At 43.7% G+C, this 20,114-nt stretch overlaps 1 protein-coding gene across 1 annotated transcript in view; it reads right to left on the bottom strand.

The window, feature by feature from the left end:
* Positions 1–3,889: 3,889 nt before the first annotated feature.
* The window catches only part of GRM3 (glutamate metabotropic receptor 3), a 73,915-nt gene continuing 57,690 nt past the window's right edge, over positions 3,890–20,114 (bottom strand). Inside the window, exons 4-5 of the mRNA XM_030216413.1 lie at positions 7,150–7,324; positions 3,890–3,960 (exon numbers count right to left, since the gene is read on the bottom strand). Of these exons, the coding sequence (XP_030072273.1) occupies positions 3,890–3,960; positions 7,150–7,324 (246 nt within the window). The remainder of the gene's footprint in view (positions 3,961–7,149; positions 7,325–20,114) is intronic.

Raw genomic sequence — 20,114 nt, 5'->3', positions numbered from 1 at the left:
GCTGTCTTGGGGGGGGGGGGGGGGGTTGTAGAGTCTCCAAATGGGATCATAACTTAAACCTCACCCTATGCCAGGGTATACTGAAGATGATCTCACTCTGTTTCGCTGCTAATGATCATCTCAACATTTGCATTGGTCCAAAGAGCGACTCCCTCTGGAGTTAATAAGCACATAAGAATAGTCATATAGGGTCAGACCAATGGTCCATCTAGCCCAGTATCCTGCTTCCAATAGTGGTTAATTCAGATCACAAGTACCTTGCAGAATCCCAATTAGTAGCTACATTTCATACTACTAATCCCGGGGCAATCGGTGACTTTCCCCCATGTCCATCTCAATATCAGACTATGGACTTTTCCTCCAGGAACTTGTCCAAAGCTGTTTTAAACCCAGATATGCTAACTGCTGTTACTACATCCTCCGGCAACAAGTTCAGAGCTTAACTATTCTTTGAGTGAAAAAAATATTTCCTTCTATTTGTTTTAAAAGTATTTCCATGTAATTTCATTGAGTGTCCCCTGGTCTTTGTACTTCTTGAAAGAGTGGAAAATCAATCCACTTGTACCCATTCTACACCACTCAAGATTTTAAAGACCTCAATCATATCCCCCACCCCTCAGCCATGTCTTTTCCAAACTGAAGAGCCTTAACCTCTTTAGCCTTTCCTCATATGGGAGGAGTTCCATCCCCTTTATCATTTCCTAATGTCTTCCTGCAATTTTTCACAGTCTGCAACCTTTAACAACCTTCTGCAAATTTAATCCCATTTGTTCTGATTTCCAGATCATTTATAAATATGATAAATAACACCGGTCCCAGTACAAATCCCTGCGGTACTCCATTATTCACCCTCCTCCATTAAGAGAAATGGCCATTTAACCGTACCCTCTCTTTTCTGTCCAATTCCTAATCCGCAACTGAACCTTGCCTCCTATCCCACGACTCTTTAATTTTCTCAGGAGTCTCTCATGAGGAACTTTGTCAAAAGCTTTCTGGTGTCCCAGTGGCACTGCCATATGGAAGACTCAAGTTTGATTCCTGTTTCTTGGGCTGGCTATACTACAGAGGCGATGTTTGCAGCTTCAAGTGGAGTGGGGTGAGGGCGAAAAGAGGCTCTACTCTTCCTGAATTGTGATACTGTTTGGAGCTAGGATTCATGCATGTTGAGTTGAGAAGGGGCTGTAGTCTCTGTTCTCTGGCCCAGAACAGCTACTGCAGTAATTGGGTTATAGATGATTATAAAAATAGGGGAAGAAAACCCAAGAAGTACATAAGTTTTGCCACACTGGGACAGACCAAAGGTCCATCAAGCCCAGCATCCTGTTTCTAACAGTGGCCAATCCAGGTCACAAATACCTGGTAAGATCCCAAAAAAGCTCAACATATTTTATGCTGCTTATCCCAGAAATAAGCAGTGGATTTTCCCCAAGTCAATTTAATAATGGTCTATGGACTTTGTCTTGCGAGTGGTAAATGAGGTTAGCTTAGGGGGGTTTAAAAAGGGTCTGGCTGGCTTCCTAAAGGAACTCACAAGGAGCATAAAGAAACTACGTAGCCAAAGATATATCACCCTTACCCTAAAACACACAGACAAACACTCCTAAAATAGAGGCAACTTACTGTATTAAAAGAAAATGCTGAATGCATTCAGAACAATAATAAATAGTTATGAAGTTTATTTTTGTTAGGTGTCTTTTACATGAATTACAAAAACAGAGCTCTCTTCCCTGAACAAACTAAGAGAACAGCAGGTCAAAGATGAATAAATTAAAGCTTGCAAATTTTATTTGAAGAAGATGTCATATCTGCAAAACGTAACAAAGTAGATAGACCCCTGTTGTCCAGTAATAGGAAGGGGGAAGGGATTCTGCTCACACCTGTTCCAGTTGTAGCTCAAGGCAAGATACGTTCAGGTACAGTGGGGTCTTTCCCTGTCCCCGGAGGGCTCACAGTCTACGTTTGTACCTGAGGTGTAATGGATGGTTACATGACTTGCAGAAGATCAGAAGGAGCAGCAGTGGGATTTGAACCCTGGCCCTCAGCCCTGGTGCTTTTACCCTGAGGCTACTTCTCTATGAAAGGCGCAGTTTTAATCGCTCTTCTAGTTCTCCAAAACCGCCAGTGCCTCTCTACATCCTGGCACACAGTTCAGATTCAGCAGGAAATTAGACTTTACTGTACATGATCCTTCCAGGATCTCAAAGACAATCATCTAGCACAGATACCCCTGGGATGGATGGGAAAAATAGCATTTTCTTCTATTTTGTTTTGGTAACAGTTTTTGAAAGTTCATTTCCCATCAGAATTCTCCTCTCCATGGGTTCTGTTTCTATGCTCTGTTTGCAAATAGGGAAGACTTAGTTTAGAGGTTGGTAAAGTCCTGGATTCCAGGAGAATATGGCAACTGTTGTATTTATGTACTGAACAGAATAACTTAACATTGATCCATGAAACTTGTGTTTTGTACAGTGGTCTCTTTTATACAAGATTGCTTTTTGGATTTGTACAAATTTTTTTTCCCTCCAAAATTTCTTGACAACAAAACACCCAGTGTAATACCCACTGGAGTCATATGTCACCTGGACCTCGCTAGTACCATTGTAACTGATTGACCTTGTAGCCCAATGCAGGGAGCTGGCATTCATTTCAAATCCAAAGTCTGTGCAATGTGCATCTCATGCTAGAGAATAAAAAAAAAACCCCAACCCGTTGTTGTAAACCTTTTAGCAGGAAGTTATCACTGGAACCATTTACACTGATGCTCTTTTTGTGCTGAGAAAAATGACCGTCTGAAGTCACTGCGGAACACAACACTGGAGCTCATTCTAGGTTCATTAGAACAGGGACCTAGTATACAAAAAAAACATTATAAGAAAGAAAGTTATCTAATATTGTAGTTGCCATTGCATTGGATAAATTCTCCAGGGCCGAGTTAACACTGTTGAATCAATGTTGTAAACGATGGTGGCATATTTACATGTGATTCTAGAATGGTGGATAACAAGTGAGACAAACAGTTGACAAGTTGTGACATCGTCTTGTACCACCCTCAAAAAGAATTTCTTATACCATTCTTTTGTTAAAAAAAAAGTTACTAGTAGTCTGAGGTGCACAGTTGGGGCAATTCTGTATGTGGACCACCTCTGTTTAGGCATCCCAGTACCGTGTCATGAGAGGTTATTCTATAATGGTATCTGGCAGTGGCGTAGCCACAGGTGGGCCTGAGTGGGCCAGGGCCCACCCACTTAGGGCTCAGGCCCACCCAACAGTAGCACATATTTAGTGGTAGCTGGTGGGGATCCCAAGCTCTGCCAGCTGAAGGCTTCCCCCTGATGGTAACGAAAACGCTACTCTCCACAATACCGGTACCTGCACATGGTGGAAAGAAGCATTTTCTCACCAGCTGAGATTTTTTTTTGGGGGTGGGGTGGGGGAGAACACTTGGTGCCCACCTAGTTCTTGGCTAGGCCCACCCAAAATCTGTTTTCTGGCTACGCCCCTGGTATCTGGCTGCCTAGATCCTAGTACAGAATGCTATGTCATCCCCTATTGGCACTCCTTGCATTTATATGTTCACAACTACACCAGCCATACACCTGGCATACGTATGGGCACCTAAATAAGGCAAGGACACCGCCTAACTTACCATATTCTATAAGTTGCCCTTGTACGTGGGAGCTTCACTCCTGTGTAAGCCCCCTTGTAAGGAAGAATAGCACCTACCACGTATGCCAGTGTTATGCACACATAGACACATAAATGCTAGTTTTCTAAACATTTCCGCATGTAATGCAGAGGTAAAAGTGGGCGTCTAGGTTATAGAATTGCCCTTCACATGTGCAGGGACGTTAACAGTCTAAGACCCAGAGGACTGAAGGGTGAGGGGTGATCAGAGCGAGGATGTGGTTGAATCCAGGACTTCTCTCCCATTGCACACGCTCGGAACGTAGTGAGTACTTGCTGGAAAACAAGAGAGTAAAAGAAGGGTTAGCCACTGGGTCATACCGGTATTGATGGTCCGCTTCAGACTCTACCTTATGTCAGAATCCAAATGGCTACGCAACAGTTATTATCGCTAAGTTCAACCTCCATATTGCTCCCAGTGGTAGTCTTAAGGGGTTTTAAATTTGGTTTATAGAAAATAGCTTTAAAATGCTAATATTTATACAGTGAAACCTCGGTTTTCGTTGATGTCGGTTTTTATCGGTTTCGGATTTCGTTGATTTTTTCGACTAGAAATTTGTCTCAGTTTTCATCGAAAAAGAAGGACGCCCATCTCCCAATTTGTATCGGAAGATGGACGTCCTTCTCCTGATTTTGGGCATCCTCGTTAATTGCCTCAGTTTTTGTCGGTTTGGGATTTCACCGATTGTTTTCGGACGGATTATCGATGAAAACCGAGGTTTCACTGTATGTATATAAAACACAAAAGAAAACTTTTAGCTATTTTGAGCCTGTAGCTTACATCTCAAGGTTCAGTTTCAAGGTAATATTTGCTAGTTTGTAATAAAGTCCAGGATTGGCTGTTTACATAAAAGTTTTAGCTAAGTTTGTTAACATCTCACCCATTCACCCAACCCCAGCTGTTGAAACAAACACTGAAAGGGTAAAGGCTTCTGGCAGAATTAGATGAGGGGCCAGAAGATATCAATATAATCATGATGACATTGAGTTTTTGTTTGGTGGGTTGTTATCTTATTTTGAGATTGTTTGTATTTTGATGTAATGTTTGTGTGGAATTTTGTTGCAGCTCTCTATGAGCTGTTATGATAGTGTTTAATCAAATAAAGCAAATAGCTAACATTAAAAAAAGCAAGCTGGAGCTTAAATAAATATAGGTGCTGCACAGAGTGCAATATTTTGAAAGCTCAAGTGGCAAATTATATACATTAAATTCCAGTTCAAATGATTAGCTTCCAGTTAGTTTTTAATATTATCCTTTCAATGTTTTGGTTGTTGCTATGGCATTCTGCTGCATTCCTGGAGGCAGCCATTTTGAGCAGAGTCACATGTTTCATGATCACATGACTACAGAAACAAGATTCATTAGCTTTTGAGCTTGAAATAATTTGAGGCTCTCTTCTTAACATATTTCTCCTACATGGCACAGAATTGCCGTGCAGATAAGTAAAGACCCAGTAAACCTGTAGTTTACACTATCCTGTGGCAGGAATGTTACTTCCAAGAGGAGAACCTTTTGCTCAGGATTGTCATATCTATCTGACCTGGCCCGCTGGAAGTAACACATTAAATATATCACCCTGCATTCCAGGGCAAATCACATTTCAGCTATTGTATTGCAGTGCATGACCCAGTCTCTCTTCAGAGCTGAGCACATTGATGGAAGTTACTAATCACAAATAGTCACAGACCCCAGTTTAGATGGTGCAATTCAACAATGCAATATATATTTTACAATCACATAGAGAATTTGAAGTGGAACAGAATATTTCGAGTTTGCTGGAATTCTATGCTGCGTTTGAATCATAAAGTATTTATTGTACTTTTTTGTCTCACTCATTTCTTGAAAGAAAATGAAAAGGGGGTCTAGAGAGTGTTTTAAAAAAAGGGACACGTGTTAGAAAATATGTTTTTACATTTTAGTGAGTGTGTGTGCACCGACACCCTGTCAAAAGAAACTGGTCAAAAGAAACCAGACAAAAAAGTTCCCGACATAAAAGTCCCTGACAAAATAGACTCCTGACAAAAGGGTCTGATGAAATAGATTTACTGAGAAAGTCCACGGCTTGTCACTTGAAAGTCCTGGGCACCTGCCTACGGCTTGACTTCACTATCCACACTTGGTATCTAGTGAGAATCATAAATCTGCTTGACAAGATAATCCAGCTTGATTAAGGAGGTTTCCCTGCCCTGTTTTGTGTAGAGTCTATTTTGTCTTGGTTTTTTTTTGTCATGGTCTGTTTTGGTTTTAGTCTGTTTTGTTGGTTTTTTTTGTCATGGTCTATTATGTTGGGGTGCCATGTGCACCACGTTACTAGGTAGCAATGAAGTGAGTGAAGGAAGGTAAGAAATTCTCACCGAAATGACTCCATCTGTGCTTTACAGAGTCTTCCTCGGTAGGAAACCATCTCACCCAAACCCGGGATGACTCCACCTGCATCTGCAAGCACCCCACTTATTGTTTCATTTATTATTAAAAAGACTTGGGGGTCGCAGGCTTACCGTGAGCCAATCCAGAACTACCGCCGGGCTACCTCAGGAGCCTGGGCAGTAGTTCCCAACCTTAGCGTGCGCCATTTCCAGCGCTACAAAAATGTAACCGGTGGTAATCAGACAGTGCCACATGTTGCTTGGTTAGCGCTGGGTTAGTGCGGGACCCTTACAGCCACATCAACGGATGGCAGTAAGGGCTCCCCACCGAAATGGCCCTCACTTACTGCACGGCCATTTCTTTTTCCCCCATAATGGACAGCCTTTTACCCACTGCGGTAAAAAGGGGCCTCAGCACGCATCAAAAAAATGTGCTGACGCTAGAACAGGCCCCTCCTTTACCACAGATTTTACAAGGGCAAAATAAGGAACAGTTAACATGGAAGAGGATTCACAATATAAATGGCTAACTTTGAGGAAATGCATAACTAGGGCGAGTGTTGTGTATTAGATTCTCAGTTTTCTAAGGGAGGGTCCAGCAGTGGCGTACGAAAGGGGGGGCGGTCCGCCCCGGGTGCCGCGCGCCGGTCAGCGTCGTTCATTTCCATGTTCCCTCTGCCCCGGAACAGGAAGTAACCTATTCCGGGGCAGAGGGAGCATGGAAACGAACGATGCTGACCAGCGCGCGGCACCCCCCCCCCCAGCGCCGTGCACCCAGGGGGAGGTTCTTTCGCCGGGGTGGGGTCGCGCTGCACGGGGGCGGGGTGCATCGGCGATCCATCCCGGGTGTCAGCGCCCCTCGGAACGCCACTGGGGTCCAGCAACAGAGAAAGCCCTGAAGCTCTGTCAATGTGCTGCCTGATCTGACCTGGAGAACAAGGCGTCAGGGGGAGCATCTTATACGAGAAAACTAGTATTATGCAAAATCAGATGCTGGTGGCTGGGCGCTGACTTCCTCTTTTACAAAGCCCTCTCTATGGCATAGCCTTGCCTCACACCGCAGGTACCTTTGATGCTGGTTATGCATCTTTTGCTTACCCTGGGAGAACGTGGTTCCCGTACCGGTGACACTGAGTCGGCTCATATGAAGCCTCTGCGTGACTGTATTCTTCTGCGGTTGAAACAGAATGATGTGCACTTTGGGGGCAAATAAACAGCCCAGAACCACGAAGCCGCTGAGACTGACTGAGATGCACATAGTGGTGGTCTGCACCTGAAAGGAAAAGAGTATTCAAACATGACTGGCTATAGATTAACAATAAAACAAAACGGGCTCTGAAAGACACCGAACACATGATTGCCTCTATGAATATAGGAACGTGACCGAAAAAGACTGATCCATCCAGTTGGTCCTCACTGCTGGTTGTAGAAGCCTGAGCACTGGTAAGTTATGACTAGGGAGGGGTTACTCAACCTCAGGACACACCAAGTCAGACTGGTTTTCAAGACATCCACAATGAATATGCATGAGATTAATTCGCACGCACTGTCTTCATTGTATGCAAATCTATCTCATGCATATTTGTTGTGGATCAGCTGGAAAACCTGGCTGTGTCCAGAGCACTGGGTTGAGAACCTCTGGTTCAGATAGTTTCACCTTCTCTTTCATGGTTCTCTGGGCCCAGGGGCAATGCTGCAGGTTCAGCTACCACCTACCAGGACATTACAGAACGGGTGTTCCAAGGCTGAGAGCTCGGGGGTTTGAGGTGGGCACACGAAAGAACATTAGTCGAGAGGTTTGTAAAAGAAGCTGTTACTCAAAGATGCTCCTACAGCCTGTTGAGTTTTGAGAGCTTTATAGGGCTGATTCACTGTGTTTATGCTGCTGCTATTTCATACATCGTAGCTGTATTCACTGGAAAAGGAATTTTCTGATGTATGTGCGCCCCACCTGCAGCAGGAATTGGCCAACCCCCCTCCTCTATTGTTTTGAGCAATATTTTCTTAGCTCATTTTTGTCGTCTGGAGGAAATTTCTCTTCTCCCCCTTTTCCAAATATTCTTTTCTTTGTGTATTCCTCCATTACTTTCTCTGATACTCTTCCTCCCTTCTCTTTCCCTTCTAACCTCAACTCAATTGAATGGAGGAGTGGTCTAGTGGTTAGGGTGGTGGACTTTGGTCCTGAGTCTGATTCCCACTTCAGGCACAGGCAGCTCCTTGTGACTCTGGGCAAGTCACTTAACCCTCCATTGCCCCATGTAAGCCGCATTGAGCCTGCCATGAGTGAGAAAGCGCTGGGTACAAATATAACAAAAATAAAATAGATACTATTGGAGATTCTACATGGAATGTTGCTACTATTGGAGATTCTACATGGAATGTTGCTATTCCACTAGCAACATTCCATGTAGAAGCCTGCGCGGCCACATTGGTGATCTGCAAGGGCCGACTTCTACATGGAATAGCAACATTCCATGTAGAATCTCAAATAGTAGCAACAGTGGAGGAGTGGCCTAGTGGTTAGGGTGGTGGACTCTGGTCCTGGGGAACTGTGTTTGATTCCCACTTCAGGCACAGGCAGCTCCTTGTGACTCTGGGCAAGTCACTTAACCCTCCATTGCCCCATGTAAGCCGCATTGAGCCTGCCATGAGTGAGAAAGCGCTGGGTACAAATATAACAAAAATAAAATAGATACTATTGGAGATTCTACATGGAATGTTGCTACTATTGGAGATTCTACATGGAATGTTGCTATTCCACTAGCAACATTCCATGTAGAAGGCTGCGCAGGCTTCTGTTTCTGTGAGTCTGACGTCCTGCACATACGTGCAGGACGTCAGACTCACAGAAGCAGAAGCAGAAGCCTGCGCGGCCACATTGGTGATCTGCAAGGGCCGACTTCTACATGGAATGTTACTAGTGGAATAGCAACATTCCATGTAGAATCTGGAATAGTAGCAACAGTGGAGGAGTGGCCTAGTGGTTAGGGTGGTGGACTTTGGTCCTGGGGAACTGAGGAACTGAGTTTGATTCCCATTTCAGGCACAGGCAGCTCCTTGTGACTCTGGCCAAGTCACTTAACCCTCCATTGCCCCATGTAAGCCGCATTGAGCCTGCCATGAGTGGGAAAGCGCAGGGTACAAATGTAACAAAAATAAAATAGATACTATTGGAGATTCTACATGGAATGTTACTACTATTGGAGATTCTACATGGAATGTTGCTATTCCACTAGCAACATTCCATGTAGAAGGCTGCGCAGGCTTCTGTTTCTGTGAGTCTGACGTCCTGCACGTACGTGCAGGACGTCAGACTCACAGAAGCAGAAGCCTGCGTGGCCACATTGGTGATCTGCAAGGGCCAACTTCTACATGGAATGTTGCTAGTGGAATAGCAACATTCCATGTAGAATCTCAAATAGTAGCAACAGTGGTGGAGTGGCCTAGTGGTTAGGGTGGTGAACTGACTCCCTGCTCCCTCTGCCCCGGAACAGGAAGTAACCTATTCCGGGGCAGAGGGAGCATGGAACCAGCGGAGCCAACAGGCACGCGGCTGCTCTTCACCCCTCCAGCAGAGTGCACCCAGGGCGGACCACCCCCACCGCCCCGCCCTTGCTACGCTACTGGACTCACTGAACATTCTCCTAACATCAATGCAAGGTGACTAAAATATATTTTAACCTCCAAGTTGCAGCATCTTCTGCAGACAGGTCTTTGGCTAATACAGGGATCCTTTTACTAAGGTGCGTTGAAAAATGGTGTGCAGTAGTGTAGGCACGGGTTTTGGGCTCATTCTGATCCATTTTTCAGCGCACCTGTAAAAAAAAGGCCTTTAAAAATTTTTGCCAAGAATGGACGTGCGGCAAAATCAAAATTGCTGCGTGTCCATTTTAGGTCTGCGACCTTACTGACAGCCATTGACCTAGCAGTAAAGAATCACATGGTACCCGGGTGGTAATGGACGTGTGCCAAGTGGCATTTGACACGAGTGGGTTGATACATGCGTCTGAAAATAAAAATTATTTTGTGGACGCGTGTATCGGACGTATGTCAAAACTGAAATTACCCCAAGAGCCGCGTGGTAGCCAGGCAGTAACTCCATTTTGGCATGCATAGAGCCTTATGCAGCTTAGTAAATGGACCACAGGACAGTCAGTGACCCTGAGGAGCCAGGAGTGGGAAGCAGCCCCAGAGCCCATAAAAATATTACACTGCTTCAGGAAAATAGAGGAAGGGGAAACCTGTTTTACACCTCTTGCTGAGAGTGTTATATAATCTGGCTGGAGCAACATTTCAACCAAGGTAAAGCTCGCCACACCAGATATCCCTCTGGGGAGTAACAGCTGTACTTTAAGAACTGCAACGAAGTAAGAAGAAATAGGAAGAAAAATTTTGAAGAGTGTAACTATTAAGATTATCTCTTTTTGCCTTGCTTATATTTGCTAGAAACCGCAAATGCTGTAAATATCTAAGAAGTATTTTCCCAGTTATTTCACTGTCTGAGTGGAAGTAAAACCATTTCGCAGTTTGAAATATATCTGACCCTAAGGATTCCTTTATTAACTGAGAGAAGTGGGAAGAGAGAGCGGATTCTGTGCCAGCTGGTCTACTAGCCCCGGCTCTGCCCTCAGCGATGTGTATAGCCCCTCTGATGCTCATCTCCAACCCAGAGTTACACATACAAATAAAACTCCATATAAGTACATAAGCATTGCCACACTGGGACAGACCGAAGGTCCATCAAGCCCAGCATCCTGTTTCCAACAATGGCCAATCCAGGTCACAAGTACCTGGCAGAAACCCAAAGAGTTGCAACATTCCATGTAGAACCCCAAGGAATAGCAAGATTCTAGAATTCTAAAGAATAACAAGATTCCATGCAGAATTTCAAAGTGTAGCAACATTCCATGTAGAACCCCAAAGCGCAAGATTCTAGAATCCTAAAGAGTAACAAGATTCCATGTAGAACCCCAATGAGTAGCAACATTCCATGCAGAATCCCAAATACATAAGTACATAAGTATTGCCACACCGGGACAGACCGAAGGTCCATCAAGCCCAGCATCCTGTTTCCAACAGTGGCCAATCCAGGTCACAAATACCTGGCAAGATCCCCAAAGAAGTACAAAAAACATTTATGATGCTTATCCCAGAAATAGTGGATTTTCCCCAAGTCAATTTAATAATGGTCTATGGACTTTTCCTTTAGGAAGCTGTCCAAACCTTTTTAAAACCCTGCTAAGTTAAACGCCTTTACCCCATTATCTGGCAATGAATTCCATAGTTGAAGCTTTTGCTGGAACTCCCTGAATAAATTTCTAGCTGATTTTCAAGAGCCGCAGTCCCTTCACCAGCTCTGCTGACAAATGCACTATGCCAGTCTGTTCCTCCACCACTTATTCACTGACCTTTATTTCAGTGCAACATTTTCTGAATGTGTCTAATCACAAAATTGTTTCTATGCATAAACATTATGCACATGTGAGTATCTGTAGCATTTTCCATCCAATTAAGATCCCATTGCACTTAGGTGAATCTGACCATTTTTTTCTGAAATCCACTTTTCCCTTCATTCTCCTTTCCTGTTTCTGATAAAATTTCCTTCCATTTCCTCCCACCTCTCGTATTTTAACAATGTAAACTGCTCAGAGTGGATTGCTGAATAGGCAGTATATATGAAATATTGATTAAACTTGAAACGAGGTGAATTGCTATTCAGTATAGTAACCTTTTAGCCAAAATGTCATTCAGTCAAATTACTAGGAGATCACACAGCAGAAATGGGCAGAGATGTCTCTCCTAAATTTGATTCCTTCTACAGTAAAGTAGGTCGGGTGAAACTGTATGACCTGTGATAGTTTGGTCATGGGACCAGGATTCACCTTATGCGAGCAGAAACTTTCCCTGGGCAGGACGCTGGTTTGATCACTCATCCAAAGGACAGTTCCCTCAGCAGCAATAGTGTTATACTGGTTTAATAGTTACTCAACGTTAGACATGAGCGACACTTCCTGCAGCTGGGAATGTTCTGAAAGGTCTCTAATCCAAGAACTGGCCAAGTCAAATGCTTTTTGTGTTCAGGGATCAGAGTTAGACCCTGGCTGCTCACTATAGTCAACCTCATGGGAAAAGGTGATTTACTGAGGAAACTGAGCATCATGATTGGGTCGATAAGGGCTGCCACTGACCCCGGGACCTTGCATTGACACTGTCCTGCTAAGGGTGGCTCCTGCAGTCTCCTCCAACCTTTTATTTATTTATTTCATTTATTTGTAGCATTTGTATCCCATATTTTCCCACCAATTTGCAGGCTCAATGTGGCTTACATATGCCATAATGGCGGTTGCCATTACTGGGTAACAGAATTACAAATGGTATTACATTAAGGTGCATACATACCCTTAATGGTAAAGAAAAATAAATTATGATATTGCATGAAAGTTTCTGAGAATAAATTGGTGGAAATGAAAACGGTAACGGAATTCAAACATGCGTGGGATAATCATAAAGGAATCCTTTGCTGAAGGAATGGATCCTCAGGAGCTTAGTCAAGATCGGGAGGCGGGGCTGGTGGTTGGGAGGCGGGGATAGGGCTGGGCAAACTTATATGGTCTGTACCAGAGCCGGTGGTGGGAAGCGGGACTGGTGGTTGGGAGGCGGGGATAGTGCTGGACAGACTTGTACGGTCTGTGCCAGAGCCGGTGGTTGGGAGGCGGGACTGGTGGTTGGGAGGCGGGGATAGTGCTGGGCAGACATACGGTCTGTGCCAGAGCCGGTGGTGGGAGGCAGGGATAGGGCTGGGCAGACTTATATGGTCTGTGCCAGAGCCGGTGGTGGGAGGCGGGGCGGGTGGTTGGGAGGCGGGGATAGTGCTGGGCAGACTTATACGGTCTGTGCCAGAGCCGGTGGTGGGAGGCGGGGATAGTGCTGGGCAGACTTATACGGTCTATGCCAGAGCTGGTGGTTGGGAGGCGGGGATAGTGCTGGGCAGACTTATACGGTCTATGCCAGAGCTGGTGGTTGGGAGGCGGGGCTGGTGGTTGGGAGGCGGGGATAGTGCTGGGCAGACTTATACGGTCTGTGCCAGAGCCGGTGGTTGGGAGGCGGGGATAGTGCTGGGCAGACTTATACGGTCTGTGCCCTGAAGAGGACAGGTACAAATCAAAGTAGGGTATACACAAAAAGTAGCACATATGAGTTGTCTTGTTGGGCAGACTGGATGGACCGTGCAGGTCTTTTTCTGCCGTCATCTACTATGTTACTATATTACTATGTTACTATGGATTGTAACATACATTAGGTCATCGATTATAGACTTGCTGCTGGCACAACCTCCATAACAGTTATTCTGTTTAATATCTGAACCATGCAGCTTTTTTATTTATTTATATGTATGGATTTATTTGGATTTGGCTCTTATCTTTTCCCACTGTAGCTCAAGATGAGTTACATTCGGGTATAGTAGAAATGTTTCCTCGCTTGAAAAATAATGAACATCTCTGATCTAAATCTTTAGCATCATATCTATGTTGAATGTTCTAACGCATACTTATTAAGTGTATCATTAGTATTATGCTAACATCGTATTATATCTCTGGTATTTGAATTCCAGTGCTGTTAAATTTGTATGTTTTTGATACTGTTTCACAGTAGTTGTATTATTAGGTTTCAATGAACTGTTTTCAAGTTTACTTCATTAAGGGGCCCTTTTACAAAGCCGTGGGTAGCATGTGCCAAATTGGCATGGCCACTGGGGTAGTGTGTACGCTCGGCAGTAATTCTGAGTTTGGTGTGTGCCAAATCCCATGGTAGAAAATATTTTTCTATCATTCATTGTACACTGCCTTCAGTGAATTCCTCCAAAAAGGCGGTTTATCCATCCAAACGTATAAAACCTTACTTTCCCAGGGATTCATTCCACAACATGATCCAAACCATGGTGCTAACCCATGTAGACTACTGCAACAGTATTTACGTAGGCTGCAAAGATCAAATCATAAGAAAACTACAGACAGCACAAAACACGGCTGCCAGACTCATCTTCAGAAAAACACGCTTCGAAAGCGCGAAACCCCTCCTAGGAAGCTTACATTGGCTTCCTATTAACGCTCGCATAACATTCAAAATATGCACAATAGTCCACAGAATCATCTACAGACACGCACCAGGCCACGTGACGGAACTTATCGATCTACCAATAAGAAACGTGACGAGAACTGCAAGAACCTACCTAACCCTTCACTACCCCAACTGCAAAGGTATAAAATACAAATCTTCACATGCCACCAGCCTCTCCTTTATAGGCACACAACTTTGGAACTCACTAACCAAAGACCGGAAACTCGCAGAAAAAACCTGAAAACACATCTTTTCAAGAAGTCTTTCCCCCCTAGATCTGCCTAATCCCACACCACCTTACACCACGAAAAGTTCAGAAATGGAAAACAATAATATTAACCCCTCTCACAATATGCTAATATATCAACCTAAGCCCCGGGTGTCAGCTCAAGGGGCCCTGCCAGCTCCCCCCCCCCCCCGGGTGCAGCACGATGACACCCCCATCCTCGGCGCATCAACACCCCCAGACCCAGTGCCTACCCTCAGCTCCGTCCAACCAGCTCCCGCACCCTACTTTAAAGAAATCTCGGAATCCGTGGCGAGGCGAGGCGCGGCGCAGCGCCTCGCGCCTGCATGTAAAACAAGTGTGGATCATCTCATCAGGCCTTCCCTCACTCTGTCTGTGCCGCCCTCCGCTTATGCAACTTCCTATTTCCGCAAGGGTGGGACAGACAGAGTGAGGGAAGGCCCGATGAGATGATCCACACTTCTTTTACATGCAGGTGCGAGGCGCTGCGCCTCGCCACGGCTTCTGAGATTTCTTTAAAGGTAGGGTGCAGGAGCTGGTTGGATGGAATTGAGGAGGGTAGGCACTGGGTCAGGGGGGGTGTTGATGTGCCGAGGGGGGGGGGGGGATGTAATCGTGCTGCACCCGGGGGGGGGGGAGTGCAACGGTGAACCACCCCGGGTGGCAGCCCCCTTGCTACGCCACTGTTAATTGTACTTCTGTATTATGTACTAGACTTCTACAAATCTAAATTTCGTAACCACCTTTTTAGCAATATGTAAGCCACATTGAACCTGCCATACGGTGGGAAAATGTGGGATACAAATGCAATACATAAATAAATAACTATTTTCTACTGTGGGGTTGTTCCCGGTGGTAATTTGGAAGCGTTGCCTCGTTGGTGCGTGCTGCTTGCTTACCGCATGGATGGCGCGTGAGCCCTTACCGCTAAGTCAATAGCTGGCGGTAAGGGTTCAGGCCGAGAATAGGCATGCCTTGTTTTAATTTATGCACACGCCCATTTTCCAGCCATGGTAAAAAGAGGCCCAGCGCACACCCAAAAAGACCCACCCACACTACCGCAGGCCACGTTTTACTGTGGCTTTGTAAAAGGACCCTTATTTTATTCTTGGTTATTTTACTATTGCTATGCTGTTAACAAAATTGTAAGTTTTATGTTAAACTGCACCTCCTGTACATCACCTTGGGTGAATCTCTTCACGAAGGCAGTTAATAAATCTCAATAAATAAATAAAATCCAGCTCTATCAAAGCGTGAGCTCATATCCATTGCGTTACCTGACTGGGTAACAAGAGCATTCTCAAAGCTGCCATTCAGGAGAAACTGCAGGAATTAAAGAGACCTTCCAGCTCTAGAGGTGTCTGTAAGAAAGTCTGCAGGGATAATCTCATAGCAGACAAAAAGAGCAGATGGCTCAAACGAGTCCAGTATAAATGAAAAAGACATCACAAAGTAAAATGCAAACCATAAAATAAACATTCAAGCACATGGGTAATAACAAAAGCGCTAGATAATCTCATAACTGACATAAATAAATACAGTATAAACGGGAAGGACGTCACAATAATATACCTGTTGTCCTCGCTGTATATTATTATAATGTCCTTCTTGTTTATATTGTATGTATTTAAAACATTTGCTTTTTTTGTCTGCTATGAGAATATCCAGTGTATTTTTGTTTTAACCCAATCGTTTATATGTCTATTTGATGGCTATCCTTTTAATCACATATATATATATATTGTGATGTACTTTTAGTTTTTATCATTTATTGTTCATTATTAAATTTTTAACTGTATGTGATAATTTTGGCACCTTTTTTTATTATCGTTTCTGTGACAAAACAGTGGGTTTCTAAGCCTGTGAACTATATTATTTCATGAAGTGTGTTATCCAAATTGGCCAGCAGATGGCATTTGTTTTGTGTTTTAAAGCTGTTGCAGAAAGAGACATTGCCTTTCACCAAATTTAATCTAATGAAAATCTGCAGTACCATTGGCCAGATCACTTCAAAGTTGGTGCCCTGGGTTCTGATTGACCCTGGAGTTCAACTCCAGTCAGGAGGTAATGGATTTTCTTTAGTCTCAGCTTGGGGGGGGGGGGGGGGGGGCAGAAAGGAGAAACATCTCTGTCCTGAGACCCTGTTCAAGACTTGTGAGCAGTTAATTTCCTGAAATTCCCCAGGTGTTACCCAGGTAGTAACAAAGTGTTTAGATAGTTTTAATATCGATCCTTATTCAGTTACCTGTTATTACTGCTTGCTTTTCCATGTGTTTTATATTGTTCACTGTTCAAATTTTTCATGATAATAAATCAATTCATTTATTAGCTCTGTTTGTCCTGGACTGATTAAGAATCCTGGTGGTTTGTGTGTTGGGTCTGTGAGTGCTTTCTAGGAATTCTGCGATGTCTGGGAGTGTGGTCCCAGTAACCTAGAAATCACCGGGGAATAATGAGAGTGGGAGACTCACCCAGAGGTAAGGGAGACCCAGTCAGTGGGGTGGAGGGTGCTAGTATAGATCATGTGCCCAGGTGCAGGTGGGCCTGAGCAGTGCTGGGGACAGACCCTCCAGGTGGCCACAGTTTTAACCCCAGGTGGGTACTATGCATTCCATGACAGTTTCCATTATGCTTGTTTTATATTTATGCTCACTTGTGTATACGTTGAATTCATTCTTATCTTTTGAAAGGTTTTTCGACTCCTGACACAGGCACATATGCCGAAACACAGTCGTGTCGAGTCTATTCTACATTAGACAATTGGACTTTATGACAGAATAAAGGGTTTTGCACTAGACCTCTGGAATTCTCGTTTTCTGTTGCCTCACTTTTTCTCAGTCTTGGCAACACATTGACACATCGCTGTCCCTAGACGTTTTCACAAATCTCTAGTTTTCACAGTTTCTCAGGTCAAGTAGTTAGTCCAGCAACAAAATAATTTCCATAAAATCTGATTACAAGCAAGGCTTAGCATTTTTTGTATATTGGTCAAGATTTTGGCCTGTTGAGAATTGTGATCCAAGGCAGGGGGTAGGTAGGAGGGTTAATAAGCTGGATTATTATTATTTTTTTTCTTTATTTTTGTTTGCCAAAAGTAATCTAGAAGAAAATCCTTAAGTCTTGGCTGTGCGTGTATATATATCACAGTCGTCAGGCATCTGTTATAGAAAATTTTTAGAAACATGACTCAGAGACAGAGGGTCCAAAAATACCCAGATCACTCTCTTCTCTTGCAAAGGTAGAATTGCTATGGGAGACCTGTAACAATGCGACGAACAATGCAACAAAATTTATTTGTGAAAACTTGTGACTGACAGAAAGGAAGTGATTTCTTTCTAACGTTTCCTTTTGTAGGTGTGTGAAAAATATCTATTTATTAATCACGTCATAGATTTTTTTGAGACTATTAAAGGCAATTCTACAAAAAAGTAGGCCAAGATTTTAGCTAAGGCCTTCATAAAAGGGTGGGGGGGGGGTCTGCGATAGAAGCCAGAAAGATAGAGGGAGGGAGGGAACAGACGGAAGGAAAAATGGGAGGGAAGGAACAAGGGGAAGATAGATAGGTGGGGCAACAGCTAGACAGGACGTACGCAAAGGAGAAAGAGCCAATCAAAGATGGAGGAGGAGCGGTATGCAGAAAGAAAATTTAAATGCTAAGAGAAGACCCCACACCATTTTCCAGTTGGCATTGGAGACAGCAGCAACGCAGGAACCCCGTTCTACAATTAGTTCTAAGACCACTGCTTTTTAACATATTTATAAATGATCTAGATATGGGAGTAACTAGTGAGGTAATTAAATTTGCTGATGACACAAAGTTATTCAAAGTTGTTAAATCACAAGAAGGTTGTGAAAAATTGCAAGAGGACCTTGCAAGACTAGGAGACTGGGCGTCTAAATGGCAGATGACATTTAATGTGAGCAAGTGCAAAGTGAGTAGAATCTATCAAAAATTAGAGTAGAATCTAAATATGATGTTATTTGAATAGAGATCTATTTAGTTGATGAGTTTACAAGTGCAAAGTGATGCATGTGGGAAAAAGGAACCCGAACTATAGCTACGTGATGCAAAGTTCCACATTAGGAGTCACCAACCAGGAAAGGGATCTAGGCGTCATCATTGATGATACGTCTAAATCCTCTGTTCATTCTGTGGCGGCAGCTAAGAAAGCAAATAGAATGTTAGGTATTTATTAAGAAAGGAATGGAAAATAAAAATGAGGATGTTATAATGCCTTTGTATCGCTCCTTGAATACTGTGTTCAATTTTGGTCACCACATCTCAAAAAAGATATGGTGGAATTAGAAAAGGTACAGAGAAGAGTGACGGAAAGCAGTTGAAGCCGGCCAAAATCAGCTTTCGATTATACCGATTTGGCCGGGTTTAGGAGATGGCCGGCCATCTCCCGATTTGTGTCGGAAGATGGCCGGTCATCTCCTTCGAAAATAAGCAGGATGGTTGTCTTGATTACATGGTTTAATATTATTTTGTAACCTGCCCTGAGACTTATGTAAGGCAGAATAAAAATCAAGGCAAGTAAATAAATAAATCACTCAACTTAAAAAAAAAAATCTAAGGGGGTCTTTTACTAAGGTACACTCACGTTTTTAGCGCTCGCTAAATGTTAGAGACGCCAATGCATTCCTATGGGCATCTCTAATGTTTAGCGTTAGCCCAATTTTAGTGTGCGCTAAAAACGTGAACGCGCCTTAGTAAAACTGGGGTCTAAGTCAGGAGCTTTCACAGCCTACCTGGGAACTCATGCATTGTGTTATTTCCAAAGGCTTCACTTACCCTACATCTGAAACAATTGTTCACATCATTAGCTCCTCTTATATTGATGTATGTGGGTGACATGAGCCTTCTGTTTCAAGAAATGTTTGGGTGATGCATTTACTTATGGGAATGGTTTGCAGCTCCTGTGCATTCCCAGCATCCCTGCTTTCCAAGCTACACAACAAGCAACTCTCCCTCCCATGACTAATTACAAATGTACTTGCTTCACTCTCTTCCCCTGGTGTTTTTGGAATTGAATTAAGATATCTTTCCCTTTCATCTTTAATTTAGAGTTTAAGTTATTGGCATATGTGTGTGTGTGTATTTGCATGTGTGAGTGTACAATATTCTAGTCTGTGATTACTGTTAGGGAAGCAGTTCAACAAATGTCTCAGTCATTAGTACTCAAGTACCACTGAATTAATTAGACATGAAACAGTGAATAAAATAACAGTGTGTAACTAATGCGGAACATAGAATTAAAGCTTTTTCTAAAATGTAAATGGGTCCCTATCGCGGGAATAGCTAGAGTGTTTCCTGTTTCTCTTATAATCTTCCAGAAGCTGTGGACGTGTTGAGACCCAGAACATTCCTCCACTACCAGAAGGGGGAGTTTAGGGACCCTTGTGGGAGAAAGAATTTTATGAACGAGTGTTTTGTGGGGTGAGACAACAGCCTGGTCTGACCATAGTTCTTCTCTCCAACACTAGATATTATCCTGGATCCAGACTGGAATTGGAACTGGAACCAGTTGGCTAAGAAAGGGAGACTTGCTGTGCTATTGGCAAAGCCAAGAAATGATAATAATCTCGCTGGAAGGATCACGCTTCAGAGCTCTGGAGGTTGTGATGGAGAAGAGCATCTATTGCTGTTGACTTTTGCATCCAATAGAATCCATGTGTGGGATTGGGCTCCACCTTT

The sequence above is a fragment of the Microcaecilia unicolor genome, chromosome 10 (assembly GCF_901765095.1).
Source record: "Microcaecilia unicolor chromosome 10, aMicUni1.1, whole genome shotgun sequence".
Lineage (NCBI taxonomy): Eukaryota > Metazoa > Chordata > Amphibia > Gymnophiona > Siphonopidae > Microcaecilia > Microcaecilia unicolor.
Note: the sequence above shows the minus strand (reverse complement) of the source record. Positions and strands in the feature narration are given on the sequence as shown.